General features: G+C 32.1%; 1 protein-coding gene across 1 annotated transcript in view; it reads left to right on the top strand.

Moving 5' to 3' along the window:
• gogo (golden goal) overlaps positions 1 to 21,381 on the top strand; it is an 849,136-nt gene that overhangs the window by 147,634 nt on the left and 680,121 nt on the right. Inside the window, exon 3 of the mRNA XM_069824981.1 lies at positions 18,144 to 18,174. Within this exon, the coding sequence (XP_069681082.1) occupies positions 18,144 to 18,174 (31 nt within the window). The remainder of the gene's footprint in view (positions 1 to 18,143; positions 18,175 to 21,381) is intronic.

The raw sequence follows: 21,381 nt of genomic DNA on the forward strand, positions 1-21,381 counted from the left end.
TTAGTATTATTAATATTATTATTGTTATTATTATTATTGTTATTGTTATTATTATTAGTATTATTAATATTATTATTGTTATTATTATTATTATTGTTATTATTATTATTGTTATTGTTATTATTATTAGTATTATTATTGTTATTATTATTGTTATTGTTATTATTGCTATTATTGTTGTTATTACTATGATGATTATTATTGTTATTATTGTTATTGTTATTATTATTATTATTATTATTATTGTTATTATTATTGGTATTATTATTGTTATTATTATTGTTGTTATTATTATTGTTATTATTATTATTAGTATTATTATTGTTATTATTATTATTGTTATTATTATTATTGTTGTTATTATTATTGTTATTATTATTGTTATTATTATTGTTATTGTTATTATTATTATTATTGTTATTGTTATTATTATTAGTATTATTATTGTTATTATTATTATTGTTATTGTTATTATTGCTATTATTATTGTTATTATTATTGTTATTATTATTATTGTTATTATTATTATTAGTATTATTATTGTTATTATTATTATTGTTATTATTATTATTGTTATTATTATTATTATTATTATTGTTATTGTTATTATTATTAGTATTATTATTGTTATTATTATTATTGTTATTGTTATTATTGCTATTATTATTGTTATTATTATTGTTATTGTTATTATTGTTATTGTTATTATTGCTATTATCATTGTTATTACTATGATGATTATTATTGTTATTATTGTTATTGTTGTTATTGTTATTATTATTATTGTTATTGTTATTATTATTAGTATTATTATTGTTATTATTATTATTGTTATTATTATTATTGTTATTATTATTGTTATTATTATTGTTATTATTATTGTTATTGTTATTATTATTAGTATTATTATTATTATTATTGTTATTGTTATTATTGCTATTATTATTGTTATTATTATTATTGTTATTGTTATTATTGTTATTGTTATTATTGCTATTATTATTGTTATTACTATGATGATTATTATTGTTATTATTGTTGTTATTGTTATTATTATTATTATTATTATTGTATGCTTTCCTTTATTCTTTGTGCCCTTGCCATTTATCGAAGTTCCAAGCCCTTCGCACGGCAGCCCACCTGTTCAACCTACACGATTTGTCAACCGCGACTCCTTCCCTGACCGCTCCCCCTTTACGTCGTTTTCTGCATCGACGATTGTTGGTGGGAAATACGCGTGAATTCTGTTTTCCGTCAAACGTGGTTTCCTTCAATGGAATATTATCGTAACATTCTTTTTTAACTTCTGTCTGTTCTGATTAAACTGCATGTGAAAAAAAGAAATATATTCTAGAATGTCACGTGACTCTTGAACGCTATTGTATTAATGTGACGTCACTGCAAGCAAACGCTCTGCAGTTGTTCCCGATTCAGACGGAATGGGTCTTCCCTATTTGCATTCATACCCAGTGTTGCGAACGTATCCATTTTATGGTTAACTGTAGCATATTTAGAATGAAACTTGGACATACAGTACGTTGGCATTGAAGAAATGGTCACAGCCTGAAATATAGTATTTTCGTACAACTGTTTGGCCAAAAGTGTAGCTTATTATTTATTGTTAAATGATTTGTTTTGAATAGCTACCGATATTGCTACAATAGAGAATGTTTGTTGAAGATTCTGTGGCCTTCAGTTTTGGTGTATGAAAACAATCTTTATCTTTTACGAAGGAAGCTGCTATAAATGTGTATGCTATGGCGGATTATGGCAACAAGGCAACAAGTAGCATTTTTATTTTTAGTACTTAATCGGGGGGGGGGGGAGATTTTTTCCTCGAATGCTTAATAAAAAATTGTCTAATTTTCCCACTTATGACTCGAAACCCTTGTCAGCTCTCCATTGTACTGTTGAGGTGAACAACGGAATTTCACAGGGGTGCCCAGGCAGTGTGATCTGATAGAATAGCGCTTTCATGAAGCAAACGAAGTAGATAACAACTAATAGTGCAAAATATCCCTAATTACTCTGAATATTTAATACAGCTTTGTCTTTATCTTGACGTGCTTACTTTCTGCTAAGATTCCCCAGATCTGGGAAGTGTTGCACTGCAACAAGAAACCCCCGGAATAAACTCCGACTATTGAAATAGACCACGACGCGTCTTTGCGGGGTCGCGTGCCTCGGGGCATGAATAATTACGTCGGGGTGGCCGGGGGTGAGGAGTGTGGATGGGGTGGTTTACTTTTTCGTCTCGTATCGAACCACAGGCCGTCGCGTGACAACTCGTGCCGCGGCGTTGCCACATTTCGCTCGTTAATCATACAGGCAATGTTGCGGAATGGAAGGATAGCGACTTCGCTGGGGGGCGCAGCTAGCGGCAAGCGTAAACCTGTCTGCAGGGTGGAAATATTAGGAGGGGGGGGGGAACATTTGAAAGTTCCTATGTGCAATCAAAAATGAAATCAAAACGAATTGGACACGGAAAATGGAAACCTCGCTAGGCCTGAAAGAAGAGAACCATCTCATGCAAAACTACCAGACGTGTTTGTGTATGATAAAATAATGATTTTACGACAGAAATTAGTCAATAAAATAATAATAATAATAATAATAATAATAATAATAATAATAATAATAATAATAATCCTATTATTTTATAAATTATAATTCAATTTAATTGTATCATCTTTAGTATTCTCATAGAATAATATAACATACATTAGACAAAAATTCTTAGTTTAAAATTGTTTATTTTTATTTCCATTTGTATTTATATTTTTATCTTTATTCTTTATTTCACTTTTATTTTTATGCATCTATTGATTAACATTATAATTTAATTTACTTACTATAGATTTTAAATTTTGTATTGTCATTGCAAATTTTATTTGTATTCAAATTTTAATTCTGTATTATTATATTATGTCACTTGTGCTTGGTTATCATTAACCTATGGCTGTTGATCAGCACATGAATGAATGAATGAATGAATGAATGAATGATTGATTGGTTGACTGATTGATTGATTGATTGAATGAATAAATAAATAAATAAAGAAGAAACAAACCTAAAAAAATAACATAAATAAATAAACAAAAAAGACACAATTAAAAAATAACAAAAATAAATAAATAAATAAACAAATAGATAAATAAATAATGAAGAAACAAATGAAAAATATAATAAATAAATAAATAAATAAATAAATAAATAAATAAAGAAGAAAGAAGTAAAAAAACATAAATAAATAAAGATGAAACAAATAAAAAATAACATAAATAAATAAATAAATAAATAGTGAAGAAAAAATAAAAAAATATAAGAAATAAATAAATAAAGAAGAAAGAAGTAAAAAAATAACATAAATAAATAAAGAAGAAACAAATAAAAATAACATAAATAAATAAATAAATACATACATAAATAAATAAAGAAGAAACAAATGAAAAATAACATAAATAAATAAATACATACATAAATAAATAAAGAAGAAACAAATGAAAAATAACATAAATAAATAAAGAAGAAACAAATAAAAAATAACATAAATAAATAAATAAATACATAAATAAATAAAGAAGAAACAAATGAAAAATAACATCAATAAATAAATAAATAAATAAATAAATAAATAAATAAATAAATAAATAAATAAATAACGAAGAAACAAATAAAAATATAATAAATAAATAAAGAAGAAAATGTAAAAAAATGACAAATAAATAAATAAAGAAGAAACAAATAAAAAATAAGATAAATGGATAAATAATTAAATAAGTAAATAAAGAAGAAAGAAATAAAAAATAACATAAATAAATACAAAAAAAATAAATAAAGAAGAAACAATTAAAAATAACATAAATAAATAAATAAAAATTAATACTATTATTATTATTATTATTATTATTATTATTATTATTATTATTATCATTATTATTAGTAACACTAAAATTAATAATGAGTTTGAGTTTTAAAGGAATAGTGAAGAATATTGCACCAAATAATTTAAATGAAATGTACATAGGCTAAACTAGTTTCCTTAGAGGGGAGATATAAACTAAAATATATGCAATACAAAAATGTCACATCTCCCGTAATTTGTGGCACAGCAGCTTTACAAAATTTGCGTATGATGCACATAACAAGATTTGAAGCACGCAGCACAATTTTCTTGAAATTTGGACAAGTTCTTTTGAAAAGAGTAGCTGAAAGGATTTCAGTAATTTTCATTTTGCTCATGTATAATTTTCACAAAAATCAATGAAGGTAAATAAATCAGTTTTGTAGACTCTTACTTCACACATACTGCAGTAATTTCTTGTCGCGAAGTTTTTTCTTTGACATTGGATTAGCTTATACCTAAGGTTTTTAAAAGTTTTTTTTTTTTGAAAAATTTATTTTTCTCTGCAGCAATAAAATTTGTGCTGTTCAAAAGATATACAGGCTATGAAGATTTTCCCCACATTGAAATGAAGCATATACAACGTTAAGCAAGTTTCCTAAATTTCAGCATAATCCATAAAATAATTTCCGAGTTATGGGTACATAAATGAAACAAAGGTACCTTTCGGAAAATGAAGCGTAAAGTTTAAAATTATAATAAATAGTTGCGTGATACTATCTCATTTAATTATTATTTTGGGGCACTTCCTGATGGAATTTTGAAATAAAATGTTGACAACCAAATCTCTGGACACCAGAGAATATAATACAAATTTAATTAACATACCAAATTTTTTACCATTCTCATTGACATCTTTCTTTATAGTGACTATTACAATTTTACTACGTCACACTACTTTTGACCAATAAAACGGTACGAAAGGACGTCTTTCAACCAATCATGGCTGCTTATCGCACAATTTTATCGCGTCCCTACCATTTGTTTAATTTTATCGCGTCTCTAGCATTTGTTTATTTTTATCACTACCCTAGCATTTGTTTCTTTGTTTGCCAACATTTCAAACTGCACTGGTCTGGACGTCAAAAAACAGAAAATTACAAACCACTCCAGTCGATGCACAGCACTTTCAAATATGACTCGCATTGGCATTCAAGAACAAGAATTAATAAAGATCACTGGTCATATATGAAGAGCACCATTCGGAAATCCTGAATAAGTTGAGGGATACACCATGTACATCAACGAGTTCACTTCTTTTACGCACACGTCCAATATAACATCAACTGAATCACCAACCACTAAAACATTCAAATTTGAAAATTGTACTTTCAATAATTGTTTCTTTAAAATTATTCATGTTTATTTTTTATTTCATCATCGTTAATTAAAACGTTTCTTGTTTATTTCATCATTCCTAATTAAAACTTTTCTAACACTTGTTTATATTATTTAGGTTATGTTATAGCTTCTGCTATATGATATTATGGATAGTCACGTATCAGAGATTGTTTAATACTAAGATTTATTGAAAATCATCTGTCAAGTGACGTTGATTACTGGGATCCGGATGACTGAAGTGGAATGCAAATGTTTTAATAAAAATGAAACTGAATCAACAAAGCCTTCTTGACTAGTAACCGTCCACAGAGTTCAATGAAGATTCCATAGTTGGCACAACTGATAACAAGAAAATATAATCATAAAACACTACTGCCATCTAGCGTATTGTTGAGATGGTACAATAATACATTTGAAGACAGTTTTGTATTTTCGAAAGTCAATTAATATTTTATTGTATTGGAGTACTTCGTTACTTCTAATCTTTATATACTTTCTTCTAATCGTGTAATAGTCAATTAAATCCCACTCGAGTTTTGATTTTCTCTAGATAAATCAAAGCCTATAGTGAGATTACTGTTGATAAAACAGCTGTCATCTAGTGTTGCAGTCCTCGGAGATGTGTTACGCAGTTTCCGTACGACCTTTCAGCATGAACCCAGCTCAGTCGTCGCCCCTTAACCTATTCCGTCTTCAACTGCCTTCCACGATAATTATCCATTCTCTCCAGATGTTCACTCAATATTTTCTTTCTATATTTTATAATTCGTCTATTTCTCCAGCTCTTCCCTGTTTGTTAATATGACTGCGCGTTCAACTCCGATCTCTACACTGTTAACGTTTCATTGTCGAGCATTCTCACCCTGCACAGGGTATTTCACAGAGTTGTACCCCACAGGAAGCTCTTGCCACAGATCCTATGGGCTATTCCACCTCAAATCGACCGAAATATACAGAAAATTTACCTTGCAATTTTTAAACACAATGAAACTTTTTCTCTCCGTTGACAACTGTGACACAATGCTTTGTGCAAAGTTTTAGCATCAGAACTTCATAGTGTTTAAATTAAAAATATTTAAATTTATCGTATTTTCATAAAATTAGCAACTTTAAACTGTTGTGGCTCCGAAACCCTTTCACCCAATAACCAAAATCATGGTTTATTTTGATGCCAAGAAATTAAAGTTTATATTGACATGTAAACAGATTTTCTTACTTTTTATGGAAATGGAGAAATTTAGATTTTTCTTCATTAAGACGCCTTTGACCAAAAATTCTTTTACAAATGTAGTCTTCATCTTACGATGTTTGGGTGACGTATACACGTCCGTTGATGTGACATATTAATGAATTAAATACTATTATAGTCACAATCATGCCATGGTATGAAAGAAACATTTCACAACCTCGAGCGGGAATCGAACCTGCGACTTCCTGTTCTCCGGTCAGGCGCTCTACCACTGAGCTATCGAGTTCGTCTCACGCCAAAGGCTCGGAATTATCCTTTCATACTGGCGACTGTGTTATAGAGTACTGTCCATAGCGTCTGATCTTAGTCAGCACTGCTTATGGCTGGAAAGAAACTTTACAAATGTAATCTTCATGTTACGTCACCCAAACATCGTGAGACGAACTCGATAGCTCAGTGGTAGAGCGCCTGACCGGAGACCAGGAAGTCGCAAGTTCGATTCCCGCTCGAGTTTGTGAAATTTTTCTTTCATACCATGGCATGATTGTGACTATAATAGTATTTAATTCATTAAAAATTGTTTTTTTTAATGTATGGTTAGATTTCGCATTGAAAGTACAAATTAACACATATTTTTTACTGGTGCACCGTTGATAAGAAAGTATTGAAAATATCAAATAAAGAAAATAAATAGTACGCGCGTGAACTAACCAGCTGACTGTGAGGCGGGAGCTAGCCTAGGCAAGCAAGGCCAGGAGATATAAACACGTGATGTGTCGTCTAGTAGCGCATAGCTGGGCTAGCTTTATCACAAGTTTTCATAAACACAGGAGCAAAATGACGTCCAGTGCTCGCTTATCTTCAGCTCTCGGCCTGTGCGTGCGGTACTGCGCCGTTCAAGTCTAGGCGTGTGAAAATAATCTATTTAATACCCTCGAAACTTATTGCCGAGCCACTAAGCAAACAATGCCGAATCCCTCTTAATAACGCAAGGTTTTTTCTCAATATTTTTTACATTTTTACAAATGGGCAAAAAGCCTAAAAGTAAGTAAAATCAGATTATCTGTGTCTCTGTGTACAATAAAAATAAGGATTACGTCTTATCATAACCTACCAAATGTCAGCTTCAAAATGAGTTCTCGTTCAATGTTCTGGAGTAAAAGGTTCCAGAGTTCTAAGCGCTGAAAGAGGCTTGTTTTTATAAAATACGCTAAATTTGTCGCTCAATAGTACGAAAACCGTTTGACTTTCGATAGTATATTTTTGAAAATGCACTCCCCTCATCACCTTGTATAAATAGGGATAAAATTAGAGTATTAAAAAAATACGAGGTTTTTTATTGATCGATTTCATATGGAATAGCCCGTATGGACGTTGTAGGTCAAGGTTTTAATAACTAATGAGTTATTTTCCATCTTGTGAACTGTATCATTGTAATGATCTGGGTTGTAGCTCGTCAGCGACCTTCTGAAATGCAGGCCGACGTGTTCTAACAGGCGATTCCTGCCCTTTCTTACCGCTCGATTCACATGAGAGCGGCTAGCAACGTTGAGCGAGATATTTCACTTCTTAAATCAGCTTATGTTGTTACATAGTATAAAAGAAGACTTAAATAGACAGTAGAAAGGCACCAAATAAGAGTAGGTGCAAGTAAGAAGTGTGCAAGAAACGAAGAATTCAATATGCGTAAATGAAAGATAGCGAATATTGGTCGTAAATTCTTTCAATTTTATTGTAGTTATAGGGCCTACTTATTTTATTATTGTAATCTATAGAATCTTGCTTTGTTGATGGAGTCAGTTGTCCGAAGATAGGTTTGAGCCTAATAAGTGAACCAATAAGGTATCAGTCATTAGGCAACTAAGCCAGGAGATAATAGGGTAGAATGCCAGTTCCCTTCCCCCTGCATTGCATACAAACAATTATTCTTCCTCTGACATATCGTCAAGTGAGATGTACACATCAGCCAGAACCTCAATCAAGGTGGAATCTTATTTTAATCATTTACATTTTTCATTACTTTTCTTCTATCTCCAGCTTATCTATATTTCAATATTGAACTTTATGCTATAACTATTTTAGTAAATAAAATCATTATATTTCCTAAACTAACACTGAAAACTACGCCAAGAAACAAAGCACACCCATCTTAACTGTAACAATCAACACAAAAAAATTATTCAGACACAGTGTTGCCAACTCGATTCTTAAAATTTTGCTTTGAAACAGTGCAGAAACCGCTGAATTGCTATATTATCAACAATAATCTCACTAGACGTTTTGATTTTATCGATAAATCTGTGAGTGGAACACGAGCAGATTTATCTAGAGAAAATCAAAACTCGAGTGGGATTTAATTGACTATTACACGATTAGAAGAAAGTATATAAAGATTAGAAGTAACGAAGTACTCCAATACAATAAAATATTAATTGACTTACGAAAATACAACTGTCTTCAAATGTATTATTGTACCATCTCAACATTACAAATATTACGCTAGATGCATGCTAGATGGCAGTAGTGTGTTTATACAGACACACTAATGATTACTATTCAATAAATCTTAATATTAAACAATCTCTGATACGTGACTATCCATAATATCATATAGCAGAAGTTCTTTTTATCCTCTCAGAGCAGAAGCTATAACATAACCTAACTAATATACACAAGTGTTAGAAAAGTTTTAATTAACGACGATGACATAAAAATAAACATGAATAATTTTAAAAGGAATAATTATTGAATGTACAATTTTCAAATTTGAATGTGGTTGGTGGTTCAATTAATGTTATATTGGACGTGTGCGTAAAAGAAGTGGAACTCGTTGATTTAGGCCTACATGGTGTATTCAACTTATTCAGGATTTCCGAATGAATAATTTTAAAAGGAATAATTATTGGATGTACAATTTTCAAATTTGAATGTGGTTGGTGGTTCAATTGATGTTATATTGGACGTGTGCGTAAAAGAAGTGGAACTAATTGATTTAGGCCTACATGGTGTATTCAACTTATTCAGGATTTCCGAATGGTGCTCTTCATTTATTTGTAAATCGGATTTCAGAAGATGCATAGGTATGATCAGTGATTTTTATTAATTCTTGTTCTTGAATGCCAATGCGAGTCATATTTGAAACTGCTGTGCATCGACTGGAGTGGTTTGTAATTTTATATATATTTTTGACGTCCAGACCAGCGCAGTTTCAAATGTTGGCAAACAAAGAAACAAATGCTAGTGACGCGATAAAATTGTGCGATAAGCAGCCATGATTGGTTGAAATACGTCCTTTCGTACCGTTTTATTGGTCAAAAGTAGTATGACGTAGTAAGAGTGTAATAGTCAATATAAACTGAGATTATTATGCCGCTGTAAGTGCTAAAAATTTCGATTCCTCCTACATCCCTATATCAGCAATAGAAATTTAATAAATTTTACACACTAAACTAACATCGAAAAACATCAGAACTAGCACGAAAATCGCTGAATTGACAACAATGATTTAAATTTCAACCAATCAAGATCGTCCGGCAGACCACCAACCTTACCAAGGAAACTACCTGAAAATCTACATAACAGAATTTATTTTAGTTACTGAAAATTAAATTGAAATATAAAGGCCCATTCACAATGAAAATTAAACATAACCGTAACATAAACACAAAAGTTTGCGCCCAGGCCACCAAATGGGATCATTCACAATGATTCACATAAGCATTGACATAAACATTACCGTAAGACGTTAACATGTGCAAACTCCAAACTTTCATGCTTATGCTTACGTGATTTGCAAACAGAACACAATCGTGGAGCGCTGAAGTATACGACAGAATATGAGGAAATGGCGTCGTTGTTACGTTTCCATGGTTACCAAGTATGTTTGCTGTTTTGTTTATGTTCCCATCGTGAATGATAGTATGACTCTTGATTTTACCGTAACGTTTACATTCTTAAGTTAACGCTTACGTTATGTTTAATTTTCATTGTGAATGAACCTTAATATTGTATAAATTATATATAAAAATTTTAGTTTAAAAAATCTGAAATCTCCCTTGGGACAACCTGGAATCCGGGAGGGGGGATTCCTCTCCCTGAATTCATAAGCGCTGACGCATTGCGTGCTCCGTGTGTAGCAACGCTGTATGAAAACACAGGCACGTGTCTGCCGGCGCCCCGTCTGTTTGCTCGCCGCTAAGCGTCCGTGGCGGGTGCAGCGCGCTGGTAAATTGCATCGGCGCGCATCGCGGCGGCAGACACGGCAACGCCGGCCGCGACCTTCGGAATAGCCTCCATCAATCCGCTGAGTGCAGACGTGGTCCATTTCTTTTATTGTTCTGTGATCGTGTTTATTTGAGCAGATGCTCTTAGACAAGATGGAGTCTCGCAATTTACCAGGCCATTCGGTTCAGACTGGAGTGATGCACACCCGGTATGCGTTATTCAGGCGTTCCGCAACTGTGGTCCGCAACCCCGTCAAGTCTGAAACTGAACAGCGTCATATGTTGCATATCGTCAGCATTTTAGCATTAAAGCATTCCTAGTCTAGCGGGCCGTGTAAACCTATTTGACACATGAGAGGTGACTTCCCTTTCAATCTGAAACTCCTTCAGGCAAAAGTTTCTAGCTTAACTGTAAGTGTTGCTTCTGAAGTTACCTTAAGAGGGAACGTAATTGAATTTTGGGTGAACATTTTTGTTTATCTTTTTATTTTTGTAATATAATTATTATTTAGTGTCACCTGTTTAAAATGGTACCCTATATCATATAGTCTGTGATTACGGTGAAATTATATCATTTTGATTTCTAGATTTTCTGAGGATAGGTATGCAATCCCATGTTAAAATCGATAACATGTGGAAGAGAACAACCACCAGGATCGCCACCGTCGATTGAGAACGACCGCTAGATGGAAGTACAGTTGCTACAAGCAATTCAAATGACAGTTTAGGCCTATAACGTGACTTTTTATGCAGTAGCTAGATGGCAGCATAGTGAAATTGATAAAAGTTGTTGCCGTCAAAGTCTATAAGGCTGAGCAGTCTGTTATATGTGATCTGCGGTTTAACTCTCATTCTTCTTAAATTTACGGATTTTGGGCGGGAAATTGTATACTCTTTTACTTTTCAATTTATTCTTTGATATTTCCTTTTTAAAATGCTATATGACACGTGATTATACTAAAATTATATCCATGTTTACTTTTAATTTTTCTGGAGAGGGGGCGTAGTGTATGTATATATGTATGTATGTATTAGTAGTAGTATTTATTTATTTAACTTGGTAGAGATAAGGCCTCTCTGCCCCTCTACCAGGAGATTCCAACTATAATATGAACAATAAAATTACAATTAGTATTACATTTACAATTACAATTACAAATAAAATTACAATTAGTATTAAATTTACAATTACAATAAAAAATCAAAGTACGAAAAGATTACCTGACTAATGAAAGCTAGATAATTTATCATAGAGAAACAAAGAATATTTTATATTTACTGAATTACAAATTAAACCTAGAATAACAAAATTGTATGGTGATGAAATTACTGGATATTGAAATATTTTGTGATAGATTAAGGAAACTATTTACAAGAAACCAATTACTGACCAAGTACCCAGTAAGTTTGCGTTTGAATTCAATTTTATTTCGACAGTCCCTGATGCTGTATGTATGTATGTATGTATGTATGTTGTAACTATGTATGTATGTATGTTTGTTTGTTTAGTTGTTTGTATGTATGTATGTATGTATGTATGTATGTATGTATGTATGTATGTATGTATGTATGTATGTATGTATGTATGTATGTATGTATGTATGTTTGTTTGTATGTATGTTGTAACTATGTATGTATGTTGTAATTATGTATGTATGTTGTAACTATGTATATATGTATGTATGTTGTAACTATGTATGTATGTATGTATGTTGTAACTATGTATGTATGTATGTTTGTTTGTTTGTTTGTTTGTTTGTATGCATGCATGTATGTTTGTTTGTATGTATGCATGTATGTATGTTGTAACTATGTATGTATGTTGTAACTATGTATGTATGTATGTTGTAACTATGTATGTTGTATGTATGTATGTATGTATGTATGTATGTATGTATGTATGTATGTTTGTTTGTTTGTTTGTTTGTTTGTTTGTTTGTTTGTTTGTTTGTTTGTTTGTTTGTATGCATGCATGCATGTATGTTTGTTTGTATGTATGCATGTATGTATGTTGTAACTATGTATGTATGTTGTAACTATGTATGTATGTTGTAACTATGTATGTTGTATGTATGTATGTATGTATGTCTGTCTGTCTGTCTGTCTGTATGTATGTCTGTCTGTCTGTATGTTGTAACTATGTATGTTGTATGTATGTATGTTGTAACTATGTATGTATGTATGTTGTAACTATGTATATATGTATGTCTATCTGTATGTTGTAACTATGTATGTTGTAACTATGTATGTATGTATGTTGTAACTATGTATGTATGTTGTGACTATGTATGTATGTATGTATGTATGTATGTTGTAACTATGTTTGTATGTATGCATGTATGTTTGTATGTATGCATGTATGTTTGTTTGTATGTATGTATGTATGTTGTAACTATGTATGTATGTATGTTTGTTTGTTTGTTTGTATGCATGTATGTTTGTTTGTATGTATGTATGTACGTATGTATGTATGTATGTATGTATGTATGTATGTATGTATGTATGTATGTATGTATGTATGTATGTATGTATGTATGTATGTATGTATGTATGTATGTATGTATGTATGTATGTATGTCTCTTTGGGTAACTCTTATTTTAACGCTTATTTCGTAAGTTTAGTTTTCCACACAAAACGAACCTTTTTGTCAGCTTCTATTTAATACGGAAAGCTGAAATTTTCCGGAATTATTTTGATGTTGACATCAGTGGTCGGCAAAGATTAAGTCATATAAAATGCAGCCCGAAATACACAGCAAAAGGGAAGATAGGAGAGCAGGGTACTAGGTCACATCATTTGCATTTCATCTGTCCTGTTGACTTGTAACTGCCAGGTTGTTATTCGCAAGAGGAGGTCCGAACTGCATCCAGGTTGTGTTGGACACGTAGCAAACTTCAACGAGAGAACGAAGGAAGATTGTGTGCTCAGTTGTTCAAGTGTGACATCGATTGCGCGTTGTCCGCAGCCCCTGCAACGCAACTGATTGAATGACAACCGTGTTGCTGGACAGCAGCGATGATCAGAGTGCGGTGGTGAGCATTGCAGCTCTCCGTCCCACCTCACAAGGACTCGCTCTCAACTTCATATCGGATTTGCATAACTTTCAGTTGGCGAAGTTTTAATGAAAATTCGGCCGCCGGCGATCTCAGGTACGAACGGAGCCCCTCTGCTTCTTCACTAATGGCTGCAAGAGCGACTCAAGTCCAGTGCAACATTCGGCTTGAAGCTTTACTGTTGTTGGTGAAATTAAAAATATACGAGTATGATGATGGATACCTAGCGTATATCTTTTGTTTTCAGTTGACAAAACGGTCGTTACAAGTGGTCGGCATGGCAACTGAGCTCTATTAGTCTGGACAATGTTTAATTTATATCTTACATCGGGAACTTTTTCTAGAAAACTTTTGAAGCTATACAGCAGATATTTTACAGCTCATGAAAACATAACTTGGTTTAATGCCAAAACAGTAACTTTTCTTTAATTTATTTCCTTACTGACAAATAATTTCTTCTCCATTCGTATATTTATTCAATGATTTTCATTACACTACCCCCTGCAACATCTCCAAAATTTAACATATTTTTAAAACATTGTTTTAGTACCTGTAAAACAGTGGTCGGCATTTGTTGACTCGCAACCAGGGTCAAGGGATAAGACATGATATTCCTCCCCTTAACCTCCACTTATTCATTCAACGTTAAACAATTTGGGTATCCTCCTCTCCCTTTTGCTGTGTATTTCGGGCTGCATTTTAGATGACTTAATCTTTGCTGACCACTAATGTTAACATCAAAATAATTCCTGAAAATTTCAGCTTTCCGTATTAAATGAAATGGAAATATAAAAATTGGAGATTTATCCTTCGAAGAGGTGGAAAAATTCAAATACGTGGGAGAAACAGTAACAATATAAATGACACTCGGGAGGAAATTAAACGCAGAATAAATATGGGAAATGCCTGTTATTATTCGGTTGAGAAGCTTTTATCATCCAGTCTGCTGTCAAAAAAAATGAAAGTTGAATTTATAAAACAGTTATATTACCGGTTGCTCTGTATGGTTGTGAAACTTGGACTGTCACTTTGAGAGAGGAACAGAGATTAAAGGTGTTTGAGAATAAGGTTCTTTAGGAAAATATTTGGGGCTAAGAGGGATGAAGTTACAGGAGAATGGAGAAAGTTACACAACACAGAGCTGCACGCATTGTATTCTTCACCTGACATAATTAGGAACATTAAATTCAGACGTTTGAGATGGGCAGGGCATGTAGCACGTATGGGCGAATCCAGAAATGCATATAGAGTGTTAATTGGGAGGCCGGAGGGAAAAAGACCTTTGGGGAGGCCGAGACGTAGATGGGAGGATAATATTAAAATGGATTTGAGGGAGGTGGGATATGATGGAAGAGACTGGATTAATCTTGCACAGGATAGGGGCCAATGGCGGGCTTATGTGAGGGCGGCAATGAACCTCCGGGTTCCTTAAAAGCTATTTGTAAGTAAGTATTAAATAGAAGCTGAGAAAAAGGTTCGTTTTGTGTGAAAAAACTAAACTTACGAAATAAGCGTTAAAATAATAGTTACACACACACACACACACACACACACACACACACACACACACACACACAGTGAATTTGTATTGCAGTTTACAGATTGCAATTATGAATTAATATTTTGTATAGGTTTGCAGTTCTGCTTTTGTGTTTTTCCTGTCCGTGCTTGTGGATCAAGTGACATTGCGTGGCTTGTCTTTACAACCTGGGATTGTTTCGTACACTTCTCGTGGTGAAGACAATGCTTGAAATTTTTGTCCTCCACAAAGCTCATCTGAAGAGGCATGTGAGGTACCTTGTTTACAATATTTATTAATTTGTATGAAGGCGAAAAGTTTATTCAGGTTAGGGGGATACGCTACTGGGTTTTGGTGATTTTCTTCATTTTTTAAATATAGTGCCAAAAGTCTACGGTTTCTTGAGGAATAACGTAGTGAAATTTTCATCACGATATCTTTATTCTGAGTTAGAAATTCAGTTTATCCCATATATTCAGAATGCTTATTACAAAGTTTAAAGTGATTTTACCGCAAATCAGGGTTTTTACATTTTAACTTACTAAAAATAACGTATGTCCTGAATTGCTACACCTAGAGTAGTTAAATTTTCTACACATATTCACAACAGATCTGTATATGAAATGCTGCATTCATTTACACATCTGGTTATTATTAACAAAACTGTGATTTTTTTGTCGGGCACCGAAGTTGAAAATAAGAAAAAAGTCAACCGGTATATTGACCAGGGAAAAAAGCCAGGCACCAATTCATTATAGGGGTTGTAGCTTCATTTTAATCTTTTGAGAAATTTGTTTTATTTATATCAAGCCTGATGTTACTAAAAATATAAATCACTATTAAATAAAAATAATGTATATTTTTTCCGGCCCTTATTTTTCAGCGTAAGAATCTGAGAAAAATTGTGCACGTATATTTAGCAGTCTATGTTTTAATATTTTAAAGGATATTTATATTGTAAATTATAAGAATTACGTAACTCAGTGACGCATGCCCTAAAAACAAAAATACATCATAACTACTTTTGTTATATCAGCTCTGAAAGAGAATCTTGTAATGAAAATTTCCTGCCTTAGAATCTGCAGTACATTTTTAATTCCTGTCCAGATATAAGGAATCGGAATGGGGACTAAATGAAGTAGATTGACCTCAGCAGAGATAAAATTCCCCGGAGAACAGAGGATGGCAGATGGCACCTTAGGGCCGTATCCATAGACATTTTTAGCGCGGGTTTCCGGTGGATGATCAGCGTTTTTCGTATTCATAAACCAGTGTTAGCGATAGGATATGATTTGAATTCTGTACTAGTAACCAGTGGATAGCCGGGGCTAGCTTAGTACGCTCGTAGCGCGTGCTGCGAAATGTCTATCAATATCACCCTTACTGTTTTGCGATGATGCAATTAACTCGAATTTTAGAGAAATATCGATAAATATGAGAGAGGAATATTCTGCGAATAACTGAGACAAAACAAGCCTATCTAATATTTATTATTATCAAATCTCTTACTATAATAATACCGGAAAGCTGTATACTAGCAGCATTGGCTTGAGTGCGAAAAATCGCGGACCTGACATCTAGCGGGGAGGGATGGAATTACGTCCACATACACACATATTAACATAGCGACATTCGGACTATTGTTTAAAACGTGAGTTATTAATGTGGAATTATATATGAAACACTTAAGAAATGTTGAATAATATTTAATGTAAAATTATTATCTTATATGAAAGCTACATATTATGAGAAATATTGTCTACTTCATATTACTTTCCGTAATTAATTGTTACATATTTTTTCTTTGGTTTACCGAGACAAAACAGATCTGATATTAGGAATGAATTTACAGTAATGCTTTATATACGCATTGCTGACAACTGCAAAGATAAAATTGATAGTAATCTGATGCTTGTAATAATTAGTAAAGACATGTGGACAACAATAAAACTTAATTTGATAAAACCTTAAAATCCAATACATTTTAACTTCTATTCATTTATTAGGTCTAAATAAAAAAACTAATTTGTATTTTTCTATCAACACAAAGACGAAGGAATTAGGCCTACTAAAGAATGTTGTTGACTTACGTTTTATGAACTGTCGGAAATCGAAAGTACGATTTGGAGCAATTTGTAATGCTGCAATTGTCGCAATTGTAAACAGCACATATACACCCTGACATTTTAACACAGCACTAATTAATAAAACTATTAACTAGCCCAGCAACAATATACATTGCAGTTGATTACAGCTTGTTTCGCGAGTGTCTCCACACCGGCCGCCTAGGCAGCACCAGCGTCGTTCGCACGCAGAATTGCTAGCTGTCCGGTATTATTATAGTAAAGTAGCCTATTTGTTATTATTAAAATAATCCTGAAATTATAATTATTAGCAAACCTCTCTGAGGTGCAGGCAGACTAAATAGGTCTAAATTATTCAGGAAGAAAGGAGAAAATATATCTGTAAACCAAAATTAAGAATAAATCTAATTTATGTTAAATAATTGAACTGAACTGCAGTCAAATGTCTCTCTGTAGCCTGCACTATGTGGGTGTAGTTCCCTCTGCAGCCGCTATGCGCGCTGTCTGTTGACTTCGGCTTCAGCTTGACGTAGTTGGCATAGTTTCATTGTTCGCAAGCCGCCAATAAATTGTACAGTTTCCTTTCTTCTCTGTTTTTATCTCTTTCTCTTGTCCCCTCTTCTTCGTACACGTGTGTTTTTGCGTTATTTTTCTTCCTTTTCGTCTTCTTTTAACTTTATTTCTGTCTCTTTGTTCCCTTTTTATTTTCATCTTATTTATTCCTCAGTTTCTTGTCCTTCATCTGTTTGATATTCTTATTCTTCTCTTGCTCTTTCTAGATCGCTGTCAGTGGCGGCTCGTGCAGTTAATTTCTTTGTCTCTGTTGCAGGTTTTCGAGCTCCTCTCTCCAGCCCCACACGGTGAGTACAGTTGTCTCTTCCCCTTGCATGCACCTTGTCTTGTGTCTTGTTCATCTGAATTAGTTTCTCAGACGATAAACCTGTGAATTTATACGTATATTACATATAAATCAAGACGTGTTGTAACAGGTCATTGCGGGAAGCCTAGCTTAATGAATGAGCTGGTGCATAACAGCTCTGACTTGTCCCTCCGAGTTTAATGGAAGTATACAATCGCACCCTTCTTAACGAACTGAGAGCGTCTCATCCATTGAAACTGGTCGTTTTTTGTAAAAAGATATTAATTTAAATTTCGTGTACGTCATATCTGAATGTAGGGCTACTGATTCTGAAAGTAAACAAGAAGTTAAAGCCGCCTAATGTTCTCGCCATTTAGTACGTGATTCAAATTCTAATTTATTCACAATTTACATTTGAATTGAATACATATGAATAGATACCCGAAATGAGCATATGCTCGTGCTCGGGTACAGTCCAGTAGTCTACATAAATTTTACAGGGTGCAAATAATAATGCTGATGATATAAATAATAGTAACAATAATAATAATAATAATAATAATAATAATTTATTTATTTAGAATATTAATGTGCGAAACAACAGCACAAGGCCAATTACAGTTTAGCACGATACAAAACAAAACAAAACAACAAATGATGATGAGAATGAATGATAGAAATGGCAGTGAGGTGAAATACAATCAATATAATAGTCTACATTAATCAATTGACCAAATGCAACAAATAAATAGCACAAATAATTATTAAAATTAGTTCAGTGAGATAATTAAAATAATGACAATTAAATGGAATGAATTACAAATGAATTAATGAAATCATATAAATGAAGACTGGAATAATATAAGTAATATTGTAAAGATATGCAATTGACAAGAATAGTATGATACATATCTTAACAAATGGCATAAATTAATAAAACTGACATAAAAACTCAAAGATATACTACACATTAAATGGATCCAAGTTCAATCCATGCAAATTAGCATATTTAATATATCTGCAGACCGGAGAGAGAGATTTAGAATTCCTATTATAAAACATTTTATGAAATCTTAAACCATTAGCTGGAATACGAAGACTGATATTGCTTATGAAAGATTCACAATCAATATCACCCTCAATGACTTTACAAAAAAATAAATAATCAAGATCCTGACGTCTGGTAAACAAACTACCGCAATTGAAATATTCGCAATTAATCTCATAGTTATAATTGGAATTTGGTAAAAATCTATAAGAACATAAGGAAATAAATTTTCTTTGAATATTCTCCAATTTAGCCGAGTCAGTGGAAGTAATGGAGTTCCATACAACAGATGCATATTCAAGCTTGGATCTAACCAACGTATAGTATAAAATTAATAAACACATAGGAGTGGAAAAAGAATAAATTATAGACCTAATTAGACCAAGCATTCTTAATGAATGGGTATAAATATATTGCACATGATCATGGAAATATAATTTTGAATCAAGTAGGACACCAAGATCTCTAATACTATCTTTCCTAGTAATTACGACATTACTGAGAGAATAGTTAAATTTTAGGGAGATAGTTTTCCGTGAAAAGGAAATAACAAAAGTTTTGGATTGATTAATTTTCATTCCATTTTCAACAGACCATTGTGAAATTGAATTAATGTCATTTTGAAGAATTGAACAATCAGCCGAACTATTAATTTTACGAAAGATAATAATATAATAATAATAATAATAATAATAATAATAATAATAATAATAATAATAATAGAATAACAGTGACGGAGATGATACAAAGACAGTAATACAAATTAATTCATTGATAATAATAATAATAATAATAAAAATAATAATAATAATATAATAATCGTGATAGAAATGATACAAAGATTGTAATACAAAATAATTCATTAATAATAATAATAATAATAATAATAATAATAATAATAGTAATAAAACAAAACTATTTACAATAATAAAATAAATACTGAGACATAAAATAAAATATAAAACCACTAGCGAGAGTTAACACAACTTAAATAAGCATATAATAACCGGAAATAATGCCAAACTCGAAAATCAACAGAAAAGTTCGTTGTAACGCAGACGACAGCAACCGCCGTATTGACATTGTGTTGTGCATTAATGGTAGTAGGGGGGAGCCGAAAGTCCACGTAACTGCCGTTCTCTTCGAATCTTCTCGTACAATCATGGGAAGTTAATGCTGAAAGACAGAATGTCTAGGAGTCAAACTGTTCATTATTACCAGGATAAATACAAATAATACTGAAATATATTAATCAAGTTTCAGTTATAGATCTCCCCTTTTGTGCAAGAGGTATCATATCAAAATATTTTATGAATGACGGGGAAAATATAAATTTCAAGAACTCTCTAGTGACAGAGATAGTGACAAGTACAATCAAGTGTATCTGTAGCGATGCTAAGAAATCATTTATTGGAGATATGCACTGTTATTAATTAATGAAGTGATCTATTTATATTTATTACAATGTTTTATCTTATAGGTTACATGCATCAGGTAAATACAATAAATATTAGTAATATATAATGCTAGTAACACTTAAAATAATAATAAAATTTAACAAATATCATACAAACATTTTCACTTTATTTTTAAACTTACGAACATGATGCGACAGTTCGAATTTATGGTCATTCACTTTTAAAAATAGAACTACAGAAAGAAAATAATGAAACATGACAAATGAGATTTTTATCCGATTCAGAGGCGAGCAGTGTTACACAAACGTTATGAACATAGCTTTATCATTAATGCTTCACCACCATAACTTACTATAGTGACAGGTACGTTTGCCTGTGCTGGATAACAGTACCGCTGGACTTGGGATACTAGATTATTTAATGTATTAAAACGCTTATCTGGAAAAGTTCCGTACTCCAGATAATAGATTGATAGATTCTCTCTGTGAAATACTCTGTAAGCACCTGGTGTGCATAATTTCTCTATTACTTCATCGTTTGCCAAAATAACTTAACAAAATGACACGGGGATTCATGAAATTCCTGTAATTGCAATGTTGTTCGTATTGCTGCTATGTGTATGGTTAGGGATGTAAGGATGTGTGGGATTTGGAATAAAAGTTTGATATTTCTTTTAATTTCTGTCTTCACACTCCCCGCATTTAAATTCAATAAGGCGGAGCCTTCTCGTTAACTGGTTCAT

Source organism: Periplaneta americana, chromosome 4 (assembly GCF_040183065.1).
Source record: "Periplaneta americana isolate PAMFEO1 chromosome 4, P.americana_PAMFEO1_priV1, whole genome shotgun sequence".
Classification (NCBI taxonomy): domain Eukaryota; kingdom Metazoa; phylum Arthropoda; class Insecta; order Blattodea; family Blattidae; genus Periplaneta; species Periplaneta americana.